The 19,735-nt window shown below is 41.7% G+C and overlaps 1 protein-coding gene across 1 annotated transcript in view; it reads right to left on the minus strand.

The window, feature by feature from the left end:
- LOC107752664 (rootletin-like) overlaps positions 1–19,735 on the minus strand; it is a 51,847-nt gene that overhangs the window by 4,135 nt on the left and 27,977 nt on the right. The window contains exons 7-32 of the mRNA XM_016568697.1: positions 16,964–17,108; positions 16,328–16,434; positions 15,667–15,873; positions 14,226–14,322; positions 13,270–13,359; positions 13,033–13,173; positions 12,667–12,866; positions 12,091–12,273; positions 11,431–11,575; positions 10,445–10,591; positions 9,788–10,018; positions 8,715–8,908; positions 8,196–8,323; positions 7,672–7,841; positions 7,312–7,491; positions 6,977–7,111; positions 6,140–6,286; positions 4,313–4,551; positions 3,832–3,991; positions 3,242–3,409; positions 2,772–3,156; positions 2,416–2,567; positions 1,543–1,663; positions 1,260–1,423; positions 663–914; positions 393–581 (exon numbers count right to left, since the gene is read on the minus strand). Of these exons, the coding sequence (XP_016424183.1) occupies positions 393–581; positions 663–914; positions 1,260–1,423; positions 1,543–1,663; positions 2,416–2,567; positions 2,772–3,156; positions 3,242–3,409; positions 3,832–3,991; positions 4,313–4,551; positions 6,140–6,286; positions 6,977–7,111; positions 7,312–7,491; positions 7,672–7,841; positions 8,196–8,323; positions 8,715–8,908; positions 9,788–10,018; positions 10,445–10,591; positions 11,431–11,575; positions 12,091–12,273; positions 12,667–12,866; positions 13,033–13,173; positions 13,270–13,359; positions 14,226–14,322; positions 15,667–15,873; positions 16,328–16,434; positions 16,964–17,108 (4,477 nt within the window). The remainder of the gene's footprint in view (positions 1–392; positions 582–662; positions 915–1,259; positions 1,424–1,542; positions 1,664–2,415; positions 2,568–2,771; positions 3,157–3,241; positions 3,410–3,831; positions 3,992–4,312; positions 4,552–6,139; positions 6,287–6,976; positions 7,112–7,311; positions 7,492–7,671; positions 7,842–8,195; positions 8,324–8,714; positions 8,909–9,787; positions 10,019–10,444; positions 10,592–11,430; positions 11,576–12,090; positions 12,274–12,666; positions 12,867–13,032; positions 13,174–13,269; positions 13,360–14,225; positions 14,323–15,666; positions 15,874–16,327; positions 16,435–16,963; positions 17,109–19,735) is intronic.

A 19,735-nucleotide genomic window follows, 5' to 3' on the forward strand; every position in this document is an offset into this window, starting at 1 on the left:
TAAAATCTAAATCTGGAAACGTTATGCAACCACAGCATAAATCACTTCACATTGTGGCCATGGTAGTAAGATGATCTGTAGGGTTTCAATTAAAGCCGTACATGAACTGAGGTGAATTGAGATCAAAACAGATTGTGGCTGAACCACAATGAACTTAATAAGGTTGTTTGTGAGTTCACGATGAAGAAAAATGATTGACTGTTTTTAATAAAGCCTCAATAGAGAATTTGCTTAATGTTTTATCTTAAGTTACATCAAGTTGAGATGTTTAAGCTTGTCTTCTGTCTTGCTGTTGTAGGACTTTTGGTGCTAGGGTATTGCAAGTATATGGTCAGGCTAGTAAGGCAGTTATCAAACTGCAAACTTATGCACGCTATAAAACTAATACTGACCTGCAGCATCTTCCGGTCATATTCGCTGGCTGTGAGAACTAGCTGCAGCTGGGCGGCCTGATCCTGTGCTGTTCCTGTAGCAGCATTGCTTTCAATCAGGGATGCAGCCATGGCCTGCAGTTGCTCCCTCAAATGGCTCTCCTGCAGTTCTGTGTGTGCCAAGGTAGTTGCCAACCTCTCACCCTCAACCTACAATGAAACAACAGTGCTGCATTATATTGCTCAAACATGACTGATGTCCTTTTAGACACAGAACAAACCTACACACACCTTCAGGAGGGCAGCACGCTCTTCACTGTCTCCCAGTTCTCTGCGGAGTTTGTTGAGACGTTCCTGCAGTGAGCTGACCTCCGACTCCATCTCTGTGGCTCGGAGCTGGGCACGCTGCAGCTCTCCCTCCAACCCCCGGCGTGTGAGTTCCAGCCTGGCAGCTCGAGCTTCCGCGGCCTCACAGATCTCCTTCATACGGCGACGCTCAGCTTCCAGACTTTCCTCAGAGGCCTGGGAGCGCTCCAGCTTCTCCTGAATACAACAGTATATTTATACTGATAATGTGACAACCGGAGGTACAACTCATCAAAGATTTTTATTGTGGAGTGGCAGTGAACACTTGATAATTCCTACTTGTTATATCTGACTGGTGTTGTGTGAGAGAGAGTTGGTGCACCACTTGGATTCCAGAAGTAAAAATCCCATTGAGTGTTTTCATAGTGGAGTAAAAAAAACTCTTTTCCCCAAAGATGTTTAATGATAATACATACATCTTTTAAAACTGCGTTTAACTTCTGTCCTGAAAAGTGGCTGATCACTCCTGCATTCAACTCTGCAAACCATCTTCGTGTTAGTGTAGAATATATGAGTGTTAACCTGCAGTGCTTTGGCCTCTGCCTCAGTTATCTGTTGGCTGTTCTTCATTTTGGCCAGCTCTTCACTCATAATCCTATTCTGTAATTCCCCACGCTGAACCGCCTCATCCCATAAGGCGAGTGATGCTTGTGTCCCTTCTAAATGCTTGGCCAACTCACGCTTTCCTGGCAAACATACACACACAATTACATGATAAGCAAAAACAGAGCTGCGAACTGGTGCGAACATCATTTAATTCACTGAGTAGTGTGTACCCAAGTATCAGGCTAGAATTAGCTCTTACCCTCCTCCAGCTCTCTGATAGATTGTTTCAGCATCTGTATACGCGTGTTGCCTCTCTCCTGACTGGCTTGCAGGCTTTCTACCTGCTTGCTGAGCCTATGCGCCTGTGCTTGGGCCTTATCCTACAATCTCAAGAGAAAGACAAAGAGAAGGTTGTTCATGTTCTTTTTGTTCTTATGGTTATTGTTACTGATACACCTTGTGTTGTTTCAGATCCTCCATTTGTGTGTCCCTCACTATAGTTTTGTCCATGGCATAAATGGTCATGTTCAAAACAAAAACATTTCTAAGGTCAAATCCTGCAAATCTTGGGTTTTTATGGGAAGGGGAAGTGTATACTGTGTTAAGTTTTATGTTTAAGCTTAGGAATAGTTCATTTAAACATGTTGTTCAAAACCTGTATGATCTTGACTTCTGTGGAACACAAAAGGAGAAACTCTGAAGAATGTACTAGTTATTCTTCCATGCAGTTACAATGAATGGATACAGAATTACGGTATCATAAATGCAGGCCAAAAAAAGTTTATGTGAGCTTTTTGTGAAGAACAGACCAAAATTGAAGTCATTGTTCACTGAAAATCTTGACATCCACCACGGCTCTCCTTGTCATGTTCATAGGAGTTCATAAAAAAAGCAGCATTGCCGAATTAGTGGACAAATCATTCTTTTAAGTTGGATCAAGCTCACAAAAACAACCTGAATGATTTATTCACAAATCAGACTGATTTGTTTCTACTCCGTTCTAATAGAGTTATTCAGTCACAGCAGTTAACAGCTCACTGAAAGAGAAGTCTAGCATAATTATAGTATAGCTGGGTGGACTGCTTTTATGATGCCTTTGTGTCCTTTGTGGCAATTTAGAGGTGTCAGGTACCCGCTCTCTCTGTGTGTCCCTGAGCTCTTGCTGGAAGCTACGCAGCAACATGTGAACTGAGTCCAAATCCAATTCTCCTTCCTCTCCGCGGGAGGGGGACAGAGAACACACCGGCAATCCACTCACCCCAGGTTCATCTGACATGCTTTCACCTGAGGGTATACACAGAATTTTTTATTTAATTCTTCTCACAAGTAACTTAGAACACCATGTAAGTTATAGCAGCACATTGTTTAATAACCTTTAGATTTTAAGAAAAGAATCCTTTGTAATGTAAGAGTGGTGATCTTCTTCTTGACCTTTAGCTAACCTTTGCTACAGAGACCTGATTCATTATTGGACTGAGAATGCATTACCTTTCACAGGTGATCGAGTTCTCCATGGTGAGGGACTCCGTCCACGTTCCCCAGGTGCGGGCGACTGTCTTCCACGTCCGCTTCCAAGTGTACGTCTTAGGGTAGAACTGAGAACATTCAACCTGTGCTCAAGATCTCTCCGTATTGCGTCATTCTGTCCCAGCTGCTCTTCCAGCCCCTGGGCCCGGGCCTCTGCTAGACTCACCTTCAGCCCAAGCTCCCTGAGCTGGGCCTGGGCCTCCTGCAGTGCCCCCTCCAAGCGAGCAACCTCCTCACGCTGCTTCACTTGGCTCTCCTGAAGATCGGCATCCCGTTGTTGCTGCAACTCTTTCTCCTGGCGCTGTGCTTCTTCCAGTTCTGCTACACGCCGCTGCAAGCCTGCAGCCTTTTAACACAGACAGACCAGTTCCAACAGTTTGTTACTGCATGTGAGTGTGGATTCTATATTTATGCCAGTTTGTGTGTTGTACCTCTTTCAGAGCTGCCTCTCTGCCAGTATCGCTTTCCAGTACTCTTTGTCTGAGAGTAAAGGTCTCCTTTCTCATTTCCTCCTCTCTATGCTCTTCCTGGTTCAGTCTGGCCTGCATGTCACTCAACTCTTGCCCTTGTTGAGTGCACTGACCCTGTAATGTCTTCACCTGCTCAGACACATGCTTTTTTATTTTACAAAAATGCTTGCAATGTATACAAAACTTGAATTTTATGAGGACGAGGATGCACCGCAGACCTGGTAATACAACATTTTGTTCCATTGTATATGTGACCCTGGACCACAAAACCAGTCTTATGTCGCTGGGGTATATTTGTAGCAATAGCCAAAAATACACTGTATGGGTCAAAATTATAGATTTTTCTTTTATGCCAAAAATCATTAGGATATTAAGTAATCATGTTTCATGAAGATATTTAGTCTTAAGACTGGTTTTGTGGTCCAGGGTCACATATGTGTAAATGGCTAGACTAAAAACAAAAAAATGAAAAAAAATTGACATGCTGATATTTAAAATAATGTCAAGGCACTGGCTATAAAAGAAAAACCTTTGATTTCTTGGGCCCTGACCTGCCTGCGCAGTTCCTGCAGTTCTCTGCGTGCCTGCAAGCGAGATTTCTCAAGTTCACGCATGTTGGTTCTCAGCTTCAGCACCTCCTGCTGGAGGGAGGATTTACATTCCTCCAACACTGTCAGCCTCTGATCCTTTTCTTCTCCCACTCGCTTCAAACTGATAAAAAAGAAAAAAAAAGGAAGATGAATAAATTTTTAATGATGCTAATTCCTTGTTCCATAAAGAAACTGGGCCTTACAGGGAATGTTTGATATCCCATAAAGACATTTGTACTCCTTTGCTGATATTTAGGTTATACCATACAGTGAACCTCTTTTTAAAACTTTTAGATTAATTCACTTTGTTTTCGTTTATGTCTATCACTTAAAATCACATCTCAGTGATGATCTGCTGTTATATTCTACTAGCCAAGCTAACAGGAAACAGTTATGTAATACAAAAGATATCAATATTTCAAATATGTGTAGTATGCTAAACCTGTTGTTTTCAAACTCGGCTCTCTTCACAGCTGTTCGGAGTTCATGATTAGAAGCCTGGATGGCCTCTTTCTCTCTCACAACATCTCCTAAATCTCTCTTCAGTTCCATGCCCTCACGCCGCTGGGCGTCCCTGTCCTGCAAACACTCCCTCAGCTCTCGGTGGGCCTCCATCAGTTCCTTACGGCCAGAGTCCCTGCTCCCCTCCACCTCACTCAGTTCCCTCCTCAAACGCTCCACCTGAAAGAGACAGAGATGAGAGGGAAATATTCAATGAAACCAAATGATTTCTGTAAATACAAAAGGAGTGATGGGTCATGGTTTGAGTGCAATGGTGTAACTTTATCTATCTAAAATAAAGTCAATTTAAATCACTCAAGTGTGGTGATGTGACACGACACCACAGAGGGAGTGAAGATTTCTAACAGTCATATTCCTTACGTGGCACTGTTTTGCAGAGGACAATTCAACATCATTTTCCATGAGATTAATGAAATGGAAACACAGCCTATTAGTAAAATTCCACTGCCTTGTTCCATTCAGCTTCTCAAAGCATGTGAGCATCAGACTCGTCCAAAGAGTTCTGCCCTCCTTTCAACGCTGGATTTCAGGGCACATTCTAGTTTGCACTTAAAAATGTGTTTTAAGTGCATGTGAAATGGTTCAAATTTTCAACAACTTTTCATCAGATATGCTCAGGTTGAAACTCCTCGCCCATGTAAACACACAGGAATATGACCCACATTCTGGTAATTGCTTGGCTACAGCTAATCATTTTACAGTGCACTTTTTCCCCAAAATGCAGCCAGAATGCAGAGAAAGACAGGACAGGCTCCAAAGACTGCCACACACAGCAGTGATGATGAGAAACATCAGCGGTGTGTACAAGCATGTGTAGATGCTAGTGTGTTAAAAAGAAATGTGTGTGTGTAAGTTCACTGGGCCACACAAGATGTTTTCTTCTCATAAATCTTAATCTAAAAGAAATAAGCCCATGCCAAGCCCACACTGGTTTAATTCATTGGTAGGGGGGTTGGGTTAGTAGGACAGTGAAGGACAGTTGAGTTAGAGATGACCTCTGTTTAAGAGTTGGGGGCGGTGTTTCCATGGAGATGACTTTCATTACAAAACAGGAAAAAATAACTTCTGAGCACCTGCTTATTTGTGACTGCAAATTCTCCTTTTCATATCATACAGAGAGCCTTTGCCTTTCACTCCCTCTCACCACTGGTGGTTTGCCATTGTCTGAACAGAGCAAGCTGGAGGAGGATTAGTGAAAATAATCAAACAGGAGAGGAGAATCCATCTTGGTGAGTAGACAACCTCACCTAGAGATGAAGTTCTCACCACAGCCACTGAGTAACATATCACTCTGGGTGCATGGGGATAGAGTGTTCAAACAACTAAATCTGTGGCCTGAGGTATGTGCAGAGGTCAATTCCAAAGGTTGACCTTGAGTCTGAAAGGTAGAAGTGTACACACATGGAAACAAGCACAAACATGTGTGCCGGCCAATCAAACTGGTGGCACCTGGAGCATGCTCAATATATATTAACCAATGCCAAGTTCAACATGAGTGTGTGCTAAATGGAGCTCCCCAAGGCTGCCCCTGGTAGGTACAGTACAAGTTGGACTCCAACAGGCCTTATGTTGCCTCACAGCCCAACATTAACTAACCCACCTCCTAACTTACATGACATTGGTTATTTGGCACTGGCACAAACACAATTTTTACTGCTCTTTTGGGCTATAGGTTTTTTTGTGTTCTGGATGATAAATTTTTTTCTGTGACTGAACAACTGGAATGTAAAGTCTTGGGTTGTGTGACCTCTTGCTGAGCCTCCTGCCTCTGCATAGAAAGCTCTCTGATCTGGTCAAGCTTTAAGCTGCGCTCCGAAACTTCACGGGAACTCAGAGACTCCTCGAAACGAGACCGTAGGTCCTGAAACTCTGCCTGCAACCCTAAAACAGTGTCCTACAGAGAGAGGAGGAGAGACAAAAAATTTATATAATAATGTGATGCATGAAATTAGGGCTGTCAATTGATTGAAATATTTACTCCGGATAATTTTCTGCAGTTAACAAGTTCCTTTAGGTCCTTTTAAAGCAAAAAAATTAAATAAAAAAATATTTATTCAAAATAGTACAGAATTTTTAATATACTTATTTTAATTATGCAGTTTATCATTTTTCTGGCCATAAAATGAAAATAATTATAATTAATAATTATAAGACTTTAATAATTCTGACATACTCTATATATTTATCAATCTGCATAAAAACAAACAGTGGATGAGAACACAGAATTTCAAATCAGCAATAATTCAATAATGAAACAATTTTCCTTGCACTTTATGAATTTATTCTTACATAGAACTTTGTTAATTTTACTCTTCAGTGATTAAATTTCACCACACAGAAATGCAAATGAACAATAAATAAATTGTTTATTTTCTCAATTTACTGAGAAACATGTGCTTTTGTATGAACTAGTGTGTATATGTGTTCTTTAGCTCCAAACAGATTTTAGATTTTAATGTCAAATTCAATAAATGTGTGAATGAACGCTATTAAATATTTAATGTCATGCATTAATGGGTAACTTTACAGCCCTAATCTAATAAGGACAAAACATGATCCAAAGACATATTTGGATTTATTATACCTTGTCCTGCTCCTGTTTGCTCAGGAAGTCTCTACGCATTCGATCCTTTTCAAAGGCAGCTGTCTCTGTGTCACGCTCGAGGGTGATTATGCGCTCAGTAAGAGTAGCCTTCTCTGCCTCCTTCTTAGATAGAACCTGCCAATCAAGCACAGTTAACTCAGAGTTAATGCGGTAGAACCATCTTACAGTGATGCCATCTGTCCCATGTTCTGACTGCAGATGGTTTAAGGCTATATGGGGCAAGAGACACGCCTTTTGATCAGATTGAAAGGAAGTTGTCAAAAGGTTTTGACTGTGTTCCTCTGAGACACAAATACACACACACACACACACACCTGCTGTTTATGGCTCTCGGCCTGCAGCAGGGACTCTGTACAGTGCTGCTGCAGCTTGGCCAGTTCTTCCTGCAGCTGCTGCTGAACTCTGCGACTCTGCATGCGCAGCTCCTTGCACTCAGCCCGCAGCTGAGACTCTGCCTGCTCCCTCTGTGCACACAACTCCGCACGCATGCGCTCCTGAGACACACAAGACAGGTGCATGTGTAATAAGCATCCAAATTCAAAAACCCTTTGAACCAAATTAAATCAATTAAAACTGAATTGATTCGCTGTTATACCAAAGATTTACACTCCTAACAATTACACATCAAGTGTGTCATTAGGGACAGTGCCTTTATCTCAAAATTTCAGTGATACCTTGTGCTTTCGCTCAGTATGCAGTTGTTCCTGATGGCTTTGCTGTGTTGTAATGAGGGTTTGTTGTGCGTTTCTCTCGACCTGAGCAAGCTTTAACTCTAAAGCCTGTTTCTCCTGCAAAGCCCGGGACATTTGCTGCTCTAGTTCACTGTGAACACTAGACAGCTCACCTGTGCAAAGGAAAGAGCAAGTATATACACAGAGGAGAAACATGCTTTGTAATGAAAAAATACATTAGGGACACACTGAGTTCCAACATGCTGGAAACATGAAATTATAATGCTCTTTGGAATAATCATTACACAATATATAGTGACAGCACCAACACATAAATAGTACAGTGCGGATGCTATCTGTGAGGGGACTTCGTGAAGCTCTAGAGAGAACCTCGGCTCACCCCTCAGCTGTTCCCCAGTTCTGGGCTAAAATATGGGCCCCTTGTGGACTATAGCTGGGGCCCAATGGCCAGTGGGCTCAGCCAAATCAACGAGAGAGGAATAGAGGCTCCCTGAAGAGACACTCACGTGTCAAAGTCTCGTTAGCCTGCTGTAGACTAGCATTCTCTCCTACTAGCCTAGCCCGGTCAGTCTCTAGCATCGAGGTCAGTTCCTGCCTGTCCAACAGGCCTGACTCTAGAGAATCTCTCTCTGCCCTGAGCAAAAGAAAAAGAAAGAGAGATGGTGAGAGAATACAAAGAAAAATAGGTTGTGTTTTGTGAAGCTAATTAACATATTTAAATGGTTGTTTCTTTAGCTAACATCATTCAAGACAGACGAGATGTTCTGGAGATGATTTACACAGCAAACCACAGGCTTATTAACCTCATGGTGATTCTCTCACGGAAAAGACTTAGTGAAACTAAGAAGAGTTACGTGATCGAAAAGGCCCAATTGATAATTACTCAAAAAACTCACTGAAAACACAGGTGTTTTACTTTGCCTGCCAACCTCAAACTCCAACATAAATACAAACACTTAGCCCATATAAACACATTAATACACCAAATCCTACTCGCACTAAAACACTAACACACATTGACTCACCGCAGAGAGGCCAAGTCTTGGGCCAGGGCCTTGGATTTACGTTGCTCTGAGGTAAGTTGCACTGTGAGATTGGCTTTGTCTCTTGCTAGTTCATCTCTCTCTTTGCAAGTCTTCTTTAGCGAAGCAGCACTTAGCTCCATTTCTCTACGACATGTGTTCAACTGTTCCTGCAGGGCTTGCTTCTGCTTACTGACCTACACACACACACACACACACACACACACACAAACACATGTACATTTTGGAAATCCAGTGTTTGCTGATAGTAGATCAACGTCAGGATTATGAATCAAGTACTCAGATGATATCTAATAATTTGGTGGTTTGTCAAACACGTGAGATCCTAGATTATGCCAGTAACTGACCCCTTAGGAACAGCAGGCTGTCCAAATATTTTCCTGATATGTTCAAACTTTCCCCACTGAGCCTGCACTAAACCGTTTGCTAGCAAACCAAAGGAAATTTTATTTCACTTTTCTGCCAAGCAGGTCAACTGAAAAAGCAGCGAGTAAAATGGACAAGGAAATGTTGCAAATAATGTACTGTATTAATAATTTACAATATATCTTCAAGACTGTGTAAAAATGGAGATTACATTAGGATCTAGTGATTTATGACAACTTTAAAACACTAGTCTAATATAGTGACACCTCAGTAAAACATGACTGTAGGTGCAGACAAAAGAGCAGATGAATTCCACACTCTGTTGCAAAGCTGCGAGCAGACAGATCAAGCTTATTATTTACAGCTTTTTTCACTCATTCTCTCTCACTGTGATACTACCTGTCTGTAATATCTATCTCTCTAGTCTTCCTGTCCTTCATTTGTACTCGAGATCCCCTTTGCTTCCCCCATTCAATTCCTTTGCCACTCATAAAACGCACACTTGGGCCAAGATTCATATATGGAACTCTTGGAGGAAGGTGTTGAGTACCACGGCAGATGGGTCCAATATCTTCTCTTGGCTTTTTAATGTGACAACAAGACCCATTAGAGCGCAGCTGAGAGCTGTGAATCATGCTGGGTAATGGGGCACACGCCCCCCTCATTTTGTGAGGAGGAGAGCGACTGACCTGGGCGTGTTGCTCCAGGGCTGAACTTTTCTCCCTCTGTAGGAGGTTGTACTCTGCATCTTGGGTCACTCGGGTCTCTTGAAGGTGAATGTGTGAGGCCTCTAGAGCACGCTTCTCCGCCATTAGGTCTAACAGCTCCTTCTGAAGTCGAGCTAGCTCCTCTCTGGCTGCTGCTCGCTCTAGCTCTGCCTCCCGTTTGCGTTCTCCAAACTCTGCCTTTTCGGACTCGACCTGGCAGCAGATAGGTCAAAAACAATATTTTTATGAATACATAGCATGGTGATTACCATGTTGAAAAGATTATCCTTGCTGGTCGCCATCATATATTGTGATGTGGATGTTGGTATGCTGGTATCCCTACCAGGACCATTCTTTTGTCAGCCAGCTTCATCGGAAACCATTTCCTTTACTAAAATGATCAGTTGTTTCACACCATGATGTAATCAAAAAAACTAGCATCCACACAAATTGCTTAACCTAGTAATTACCTTCTTATTTTGTTTTCTTTCCTTGAAAAATAACTGAATGTGAGAAACTAGAGATTATTCAAGATTTACTACTTTAATCATAAGTTGATTTGTTTTTTAAACAAAAAACAAAAAAATAATAATTATGAGTATAAACATTATGCACACTATCCAGTTCCATGACCCTGACCTGTAAGAGAAGACGGTTCAATTCGACCTTATCTTTAGCCAATCCCTCACTCAGGGCTCCCATCTTGGCCAGGGAGTCCTGTAGCCCTGCATCTTCACTTCGTAGTTTAGTGAGCGCCAGTTCCTGCTCAGCATTCTGGGCCTCTGCCTATAGGGAGGCAGTACAAACATCAGTGGGAAGTTTGGCTACATCCAATCATTAGCTACCAAGTTCACGTAACCAGCATTTATTTTGTAATCAGCGGTTAGAGTAAAATATGTTTGCAGAGCTGTTTAATAGCACTGGAGTTTAACCGTTACATTTTGTCCCCAGAATGACCTGCGGTAGAACTGCGGAAGTGTGGAAAACTGTAAGTTAGAGTAAATGATGAAAAATCTTACAAAGGCACAAGTTTTGCATGGTAAATATCAACCACTACAAATAAGCAGAGCTACATAACTCACCCAAGGTCAAAGTAAACTGAGTTTCCAGTAATTCAACAACTGAGCTGGACTTTTGACAGGGGAAAAACTCTGTATTTACTTAATGGACAAATAATGCAAAACTGGGTAAACAGTTTTATGACTGGATGTAATTCACTGTAGCAACATGCAGGTGAGAACAGTTTTATACAGACTTAGATCAGGTGTTGTTAAGATGAATGAATGAGTGAATATGTGAATGAAAGAATGAATTAATGAGTGAGTAAATACAGTATGTGAAGAAATGAGTGACTGATTGAGGAAGGGAGTAAATGAATGAGTGGTTTAAGAGAATGTGTGAGCTATGGAGTGACCGAGTGAAACAATGGAATGTTTTGAAATAATAGTGAGTGACATTGTTGGAAGAAAGAATGTGTGAGTGTATAAAATATGGACTGAGTAAGATGTAGCGAGTTCATTAATAAGTGAGCAGGTGAGTGAATGTGATGGAACGAATGAGTGCATGAGTAAATGGATGATTGAATAAGTGGGAGGGTGTGAATGTGTGAATGTGTAGAGCAGTACTCTAGAGAGAGCCTGTGCAAGGCTGCTCTTTTCGTCCTCCAGAACCTCTTTCTGCAAAGTCAGCTGACTCAGAGCTTCCTTTAGTGTGACCAGCTCTTTACTCATATTCGAGTGCCTTATCTCCAACTGCTCCAGAATGTGTCGTCTGTAGAAAAACACAAATGCACACAAACTATCAAGACGTAAATACAAACTTTTTGATCTGTAGATATGGACAAATCAGCACAAAAAACAAATGAAAACCCAGGCACACAATGGCATAGAGCAACCAAATTAGCTCACAGGAAATGTACACACAAACAAACATAATTTTAAAGTAAACATTGTTAAGGTTAAGGTAAAGGCACATACTTATGTACACAAACATATACAAGCAGAGATATTTCTATAAACACACTCCTAAAAGACATTTCCTCATCAGAGCAGAAAAAAAGACTTAAAGATCACATCCAAAAACATTCTTATCCATATACAGTACATAATAACACATGATCAGGGTTGTCACCTTTGACCTATTTTGTAAACAATACTATTCTGGTTTGATTCAAGGCTACTTTAAGGACAACATGTGCTAGTGATACTGACTGTAAACAATAGGACAGGGAAATAAACAAGGGCCAAGAAGGAAGTCAAGGGGTTTGAGGTTTCGCAATGCCGTACCCCCTCTCGGATTCAGAGCATTCTCGGGCCAGCTGCCTCTCCAGGTCCTCCCTCTGTTGCCTGAGGAGGTCTCTCTGCCTCTGAACATCCAGAGAGGAGCTTCTCAAAGCTTCCTGCTCTGCTTGTGTGCATTCCAGCTGCTGCTGCAGGGCAGAGAGCTGCCTCTCAAGCTCTCTTTTTTCACTAGGAATGGAGAAAGCGGCAGTTGTGGTGGGGTATGTGGCTGTTCAGGTTATAGTCCTAAAACTAGAGGATTTGCATGATTGAGCCGCAGCTACTGTACTGACAAATTAGGACTACAATTACCACAAAGTTTGTGTGTTTGAATCAGAATCATGAGCCTTTGTAGCATAACACAACTTGTAATTTATGTTGTAGAAAAAAATGGAAAGCAAAGATATTTATAAATTAGCCTGCAAAATTATGTAAAGGCTAAACAGCTCTATAGAAAAATACTGACATAAAAGTAGAGGGTATGAATGTTCAGTTAGAAACTAATTTGTGCAGGTTTACACTGTCATTGAACAATGGCATCCTTTATCAAAATGCCCAGGTTCATTCAGTAGCAGACATTACCTGGTTACTATGCCCAGTGAGGTGCTGTATCTTTGGGCATCTCTGGTGCTGCCCTCCTCAGATCTCTCCAGTAGTTGATTCTCTTGCTGCAGTTCCCGGATTCTTTGTTCCAGGCTTCTGGATTCATCTTCCCCCACATGCAGCTGATCTCGCAAGGTGGCAACCTGCTCTTGGGAAGCTTCCAGACGTGCTTGCAGCTCCTTTGGGTGGATAGATATTTTCATTTAGTTAAATGTACTGAAATTAAATTTTTTGATAGCAGAGTAAACTATTTGGGAGATACAGTGAAGTGTGTAACTTCTGTACCACTAGGAGTGATGACACCTGTGCCATGTAAGGAGGGTGTACAGGAGGTTTGTTGCAAACCTGAATTTGTGCCTGCCGCTGTAAGAGCGCTCTCTGCACAGCTATCAGAATACCGTCTCGTTGAGAAGAGGAAATAGATCCTGCAGAAACAGATGGGTGTTCATCTTTTGATGAGTCTGAGGAACTGTCGCCACTGACCACCTAAAAGAGAAAAGAAAAGATGAGTTGACAATTACTCTTCTCATGTTTAGTACATCTGGCCCAAAATATCATGCCCAATAATCATGTTTAGTAAACCTGATTAATGTTGTGCAGTAACCGTTGCAGACTGCTGAGCTCGCTGTGTAAGGCATCCCTCTCGGTTCGGTCTTCGGACCAATTTATTTCCTGTGCAGGAAAGCATTCAGGTCAAATTGCAGCTTCTTGAACAACCATGACGCACACCAGACAAGACAACTGAATCCAGATAAGTCATTAAGAAAGTGATAGTGTTTATCAAGACTACTCTTCCCAATTAATGATTCTGCCCAACTTGATTCGAGCAGCTGAGTATTTAGCCATCTTCAAGAAACGGCTAAAAACACATCTCTTCCATCTACACTTGACCCTCTAACACCAGCACACTCTATCCTTCTTTTATTGTATCTACTTTTTTCTTTTATTTATTATAAAAAACTTTATTTTCTTTTTATTTATTACAAAAAAATGTACTCTCTAACACAAGCTTTGTCTATTTTTGTCTATTTGTTTCTATTTGTCTATTTCTATTTGTCTACTTGTTTTCTTTTTATTTATCCTAAAAAATAATAACTTGACCCTCTAACACTAACTCTCTCTATTCTATTTCTATTCTATCTACTTTTTATTCTTTCTATTCATTAGAACAGGGTTCTCAAACCTCTCCATGAAGTACCCCAAGCACTGCACGTTTTGTATGTCTCCGTATATCAGACGCACCCACTTCAGGTCTTGCAGTCTCCACTAATGAGCTGATTAGTTGAATCAGGTGTGATAGATGAGGGAGACATACAAAATGTGCAGGGCAGGGGGTACTCCAGGACAGGTTTGAGAAAAAAAAAACTTGCTTCATGTTCTGCGTTAGACTAACTGGGACTTGTCACAGCATGTACATATTGTTGCACTTTTGTTGGTTTGATTGCTTCTATTGTTCTCATTTTTAAGTCGCTCTGGATAAAAGTGTCTGCTAAATGATTAAATGTAAATGTAAATGATTCTACTGCAACACTGCTCACCGTCCTGTCCAAGCTGCTCCGCAGTGCTGTCAGATTGCTTTCTTTCTCAATGTTCTGTGCTCTGAGCTGCTTCACCATTTCACCCAATTCCAGGATCCTATACAGATACATGTATGTTAGACTTTAAATATCAATATCAAAAGTGTCCTAAAAGTGGTCCATATGACTTGTTTGCTGTCTTCTGAAGTCATATGATAGATTGTGAGGAACAGACTGAAATTAAGTAGTCATTACCTAAAAATCTTGACATCCACAATAGCTCCCTTTGGCATGTTCATGTAAGAAGTAACAGTGTACGATTTGACATTGAATAATTTCAATTTATCAGTTGAACTGGTTCACAAAACTGGCCTGAGTCATTTGTTCACAAATCATCTGATTTTCAAGTGAACTTCAACTTCAGTGGCTAATAATTCAATGAAAGTGAGTATAATCAGTGAATAACAGCTTACATTTTGGTCTGTTTCTCAAGAAAAGCTGTAATTTAGCTTCAGAAGACTCAAGAGTTGTATGGATCACTTTTATATTATATTTGAAGCTTTTGCATTCTTTTTGAAGGTTCAAAGCTTTAGACATTAAGGTATGTTATTGATAAAATAATTAAATTTTTTGGGTGTACTCCTTTAATAAAAATAGCACACCCTTTTTCGATGTTGTAATCTGCAAATTGAAATAAGCACAGATTTTTTTTTTGAGGTTCTGAGGTATGCTAAGACCTACAGTACTCATTCTTTTGCATGAGCATACATACTACCACAATATGAAAAAATTGTGCATGTGTGTAACATTAACACGGTTGAGGCAAAATGATTAAACACTCTTATGTGTGCTTATTTGATACCCATTTGTCTATGGCCCTTTCTTCCCGCTGCAATAAAGCTCAACTAAAATTTCATATATCAAAATGGAGAGTGATCTCTGCTCTCTACATTATAAAACTGTCACTGATGAAAGGATGTAGAAGAAAGAAGCTGCAATGACTCCATTCATCAGAAGACCCCAACCCTGCTCTGTCAGATCCATGGATCCGCTCTCAAAAGAAACTGTCATAGACCACTGACATATTATACAAGTAAATGAAGAATGTAGAGGATACTGAACAGCAAATAAAGAGACACACTCTTTCTCTCTAGTTTTGGCATGCCACATAGTTGGATAGATGAGGCAATCTGTGCTGACCTTCCCTGTGTGTCAGTACTCAGGACAATGTACAATGAGTCATCTAGGAGATGTGAGTTCAGGACATCAATAATTAAATTCAAAGCATTGGGATAGGTGCTGAAATTTATGACACTGTGAAATCCTTTGAATACGTTAATTTAACTCCAGCTGCCAATACTGCATGTATTTATTACAGCATGCTGCTCAAGCATGATGACACTTGTATATTACTGGTGAAAAATGAATGGGACATGTACATAAACAGACAGACATGTTGTACCTAGAGTTAAGCTCTACTTTCTCTGCGTCAAAGCGGGCCTGCAGTTGCATAGCCTCTTTCAGTTTGTGTCTTAGTTGATTCTCCAGTACAGATATTCCGCTGCTAGCGGGGGTACAAGGCTTGCTCATGCTAGCCTCCAAATTCACACAGGCCGTATGAAGACGACGGCCAGCCACCACATACTCGGCTCGCATGTCCGATAGACTCCTGTAAAGCACAAAAAAGAACTATTACAACCAGCAGGAGCAATTTCCTTACACAACAATTTCCTTACGTTACCAAGGAAATGTGTTTTGTTCACAGCTGACAAGAGCCAGGTGGCCTAAATTATATTGTGATCTGGGAATAAACCCTTTGAACAGTGTCGTGTCTGAGTAAGGGTCGTGAACATTTTCTCTGCTGTCCATGTGTTGAGTAATCCACATTACAGCAAATTACTCAACAATGATCACAGCATTTACACAGGCCGAGCCCTCATCAAGCTTGGCTCTGATGGATGGCTCAAGACTAATCTGAAGGGCAATCTAACCATCACATTTCCCCGGACGATGCGGTCAGGATGGGTGAGGGGTGACCCAGGTGACTCACTGCGCTTTGATCCCAAGCGGGGATAAATGGTGGTGGGTTTGGAAAGAGGGTTCTGGCTGCAAGCTACACTCACCTGTCAGCGAAGGCCCGCAGCTGGGTGAAAGAACTTCGCAGGAAGGTGGCCTGGCGCCACAGAGATCGCACACAAGCTTGCTCGCGGCCGTTTCGGGAGGTATTCATCTGCGGGAGAGCGACATGGCCATATGGTCGGCAGGTTCGGTAATAAGGAGGGTGGCAAAGAGGTTAAAGATGTCTCCATTATAGATGCACACATATGAAAAATAATGAATACACCCACACATACAAGCACATGGCTAGACTTGAACTGCTAGGCGCACACACTCACAGAGACTCACATACACAAATGGTACAGTAAATTTTTCTTGACTGTATGAGGCTGAAAACTACATGAGCCCCTTCATATCACCAGATGTTTGCACCGAGCAATGAATTCTCGCTCTTTTTTTCCCAATCGACTGGAATGTTTTCAGAGGAAACAACAGCTGAGAAAATCACAACAATGATTTAAAACAAAGACAGTGTCCAGACTGACAAAACAGGCACCAGGGTGGAATTCCACAAGTTCCAGAGTTGAGTTTCATTGGGTTGGATTGAGGAAAGGTTTTCCTTAAACTGTGGATTTGGATAAAAACATACACTACAGATCTCTCCTTCCTTCCCTCTGTCTCTTTTTCCTCCTCCCTCTCACCTCAAGTTCCCTCCTGAGTCGCGTGTCCCTCTGCTCTGCCTCCTGTTGTGCCTTCTGCAGGCTTTCCGTCAGGGCCTGATTGACTTCATTGGCTTGTTCAAGTTGTTCCCGGAGCAGCGCATTGACCTGGCTCAAACCAGAACACCTGTGAAATATATGGAACTGTTTCAGAGCACTGTATCCCGGGATACACCTGTTAAGCCATGAGCCAAACTTTGCGCATGATCTCACCCCCCTCCATTGCACGGCCTCTATCAGCTTCTATGTTTACAGGCTTATAAAGGCCCACGTCACATTCTACATTGCCAGTCACGCTTAGAGGGGAATGTGCATGACAGTTTTATAAAGGCCATGTCAGCTCCAGCCTAATTGCCACCAGACTTGCTTGTCAAATAGTTTACAGGGTTATTTACATCGTTCGTGGCAGAATCCACCCAGTTACATACAAAGATTGACGCCAGGGTGTGAGGCAGTAAGGGCAATGAACAAAACGATCATCAAAGGGGTGAGCAACAGAGAGAGACACGATCAAAGCTACAAGAATGTGTTTAATCATTTTCAATAAGTAGATTTGCTCCATGATTCTGTGGTTTGGCTTAATTCTGCAGCTTGTGCCCCTCTAAGAAAACGCAAAGCCAAGGCAGACAGCTTAGCAATAGTGTAACACAAGCGTAACATTTCTGCCCTGCTGAATCTCAGTTAATTGTGGCATGTTATGAAATTATCATGAGCCGTGGTACAGTTGACTTCTCTGACATAGGAAATTAAATAAATTGTGTAGAGCCACAGATGATCGGGTGAACTGCACTGTGCAGTGTGCTCTCTGACAGAGGCACTAAGGTGTAAAAATGAATGAGAGCTTGGCAGCTGGGCGACCCAGAGTTTGCCATAACTGTTTCAATTACGGGCAAGTGGTGCAGTAAATCACATTCTTTTAAAGGCTGGCGTCTGGGATGGTAGGTTGGCCGGCTCTTTGTATGAAGTGCAGTAAAATCCATTTGGCTAAGATAGTGAACAAGGCTGTGATAATTAAGTCTGACAAACTGGATGCCTTTTGTTTTTGACACCCCTTCTAAAACTATTCATTACCAGGATGTGCTTGTGGGGATTGAAGCAGGCAGCTAGGAGATTTTATGTACAGCAGTTCAGCATTTGCCTTCCTGATTTATGTTGTTCATGTGTCGTTTCTCAATGTTAGAAGGGTGAAGTACCCTGGTGGAAAATTCAGCTTAGGTGGTGGTACTTCTGTTTTAGAACATGGAAGCTGGTTTCTAGCTGGTCTGAGGTGCTCAACAGTAGCTCCAAACTGGTCATTAGCTGGTCTAATCTCATACCTAACCAGCCCAGTTGGTTCCAATTGGTTATTAGCTGGTTTAAGCTGGTCATTAGTTGGTCCATGCTGTTCATTAATTTTCCAGTCTGGTCTACAGTAAGTTATTAATGTTCATTAGCTGGTCTAAGCTGGTCATTAGCTGGTCATTACCTGTTCCAGGCTGGTCACTGGTTACTCCATGCCGTTCATTAGTTGATATAAACTGGTCTTTAGGTGGTGCGAGCTGGCAGACCATCTTGGTTCAGCTACAAGGTCATACTAGTTTGTGGTGGTCATGCTGGTTTTTGAAACAGCTGGTTTAGGAAACCAGGTACCATGTTCCAAAACACAACTACCATCTTAAGATGGATTTTCCAACAAAGAAACAGAAACTCTCTACAAGGTTCCCTTTCGATACTACACTCGTACTGCGTCTTGCTAGACGCATATGGGAAAAAAGCCTTTTTTCTCCTGAACTGAAGCCTTCTTCATTCACGCAGTGAAACTGCACAGCCATTGGTCCGTGCAGTGTATTAACCCTTTAACGTGTACGATCACACCGGTGTGATCACTCTAGGCTGGTCCCTGGAGCGCACGATCACACCGGTGTGATTAGAACATTCAGTGCGTCACGTGATCAACTGCTGAATTCAAAATTCAAATCTGCTTTCGCGCTTTTCCTGGTGCTGAGCCAGAGACGGACACGCTCGCTTGTCATATTATCACAGTGTTTTCAACCATTTAATGCTTATCTAAATACACATAAGTACTAGTAAAACAATAAATTTATAGTTTGTAAAATACACACCGATGTCTATGGAAGTGGCAATAATAATCCATTCAATTATAATTTGACGACATGTTTTATTGATATCATATACACATATGTAGGTAACTTTAAAGTTTAGTCTACACTTCTTCCAGTTCACCGGAAACTTCCTTTAATGTCTTTCGGGAGGAGAGAGTGAATTTATGTGTCGTAAATCCCACAGCTCGGATTCAGCGTGAACTAACATGGCGGCACCCATCACCCGCTATAGATCAACTAACATGGTCATTATAAAGGTGTTTACACTACCAAATACATTTACTTACACGTATTTGAGAATCGGAATATCAGATATTTCATAATATAGGGAACACGTCAGTGAATATTTTAAATAAAAAAGGAAAAACGAAATAAAAGCGATGCATGTGTCATACAGTGCTATTGTGGCTGCAGTGTGTCACGTGACAAACATGACGCGTCTCCATGGAAACAGTAAAGCATGCTTTTCCGCCGCTACAGCGACGCAGCAGTTCCGGTCTGTTTTCCCTGCCGCCATCCGGCGATTCTGAAAGAGCTTATTTCTAGCAGGTAAGCCCTAAAAGAGCAAATTCTAGTGACGTTGTTGCAAATGTAGCGCTGCGAGTGTGGCTCGTGCAGGGGAACTTGCACGATGCAGAAGAGCAATGAGTAC

Source organism: Sinocyclocheilus rhinocerous, unplaced genomic scaffold (assembly GCF_001515625.1).
Source record: "Sinocyclocheilus rhinocerous isolate Xijiao unplaced genomic scaffold, SAMN03320098_v1.1 scaffold1733, whole genome shotgun sequence".
Lineage (NCBI taxonomy): Eukaryota > Metazoa > Chordata > Actinopteri > Cypriniformes > Cyprinidae > Sinocyclocheilus > Sinocyclocheilus rhinocerous.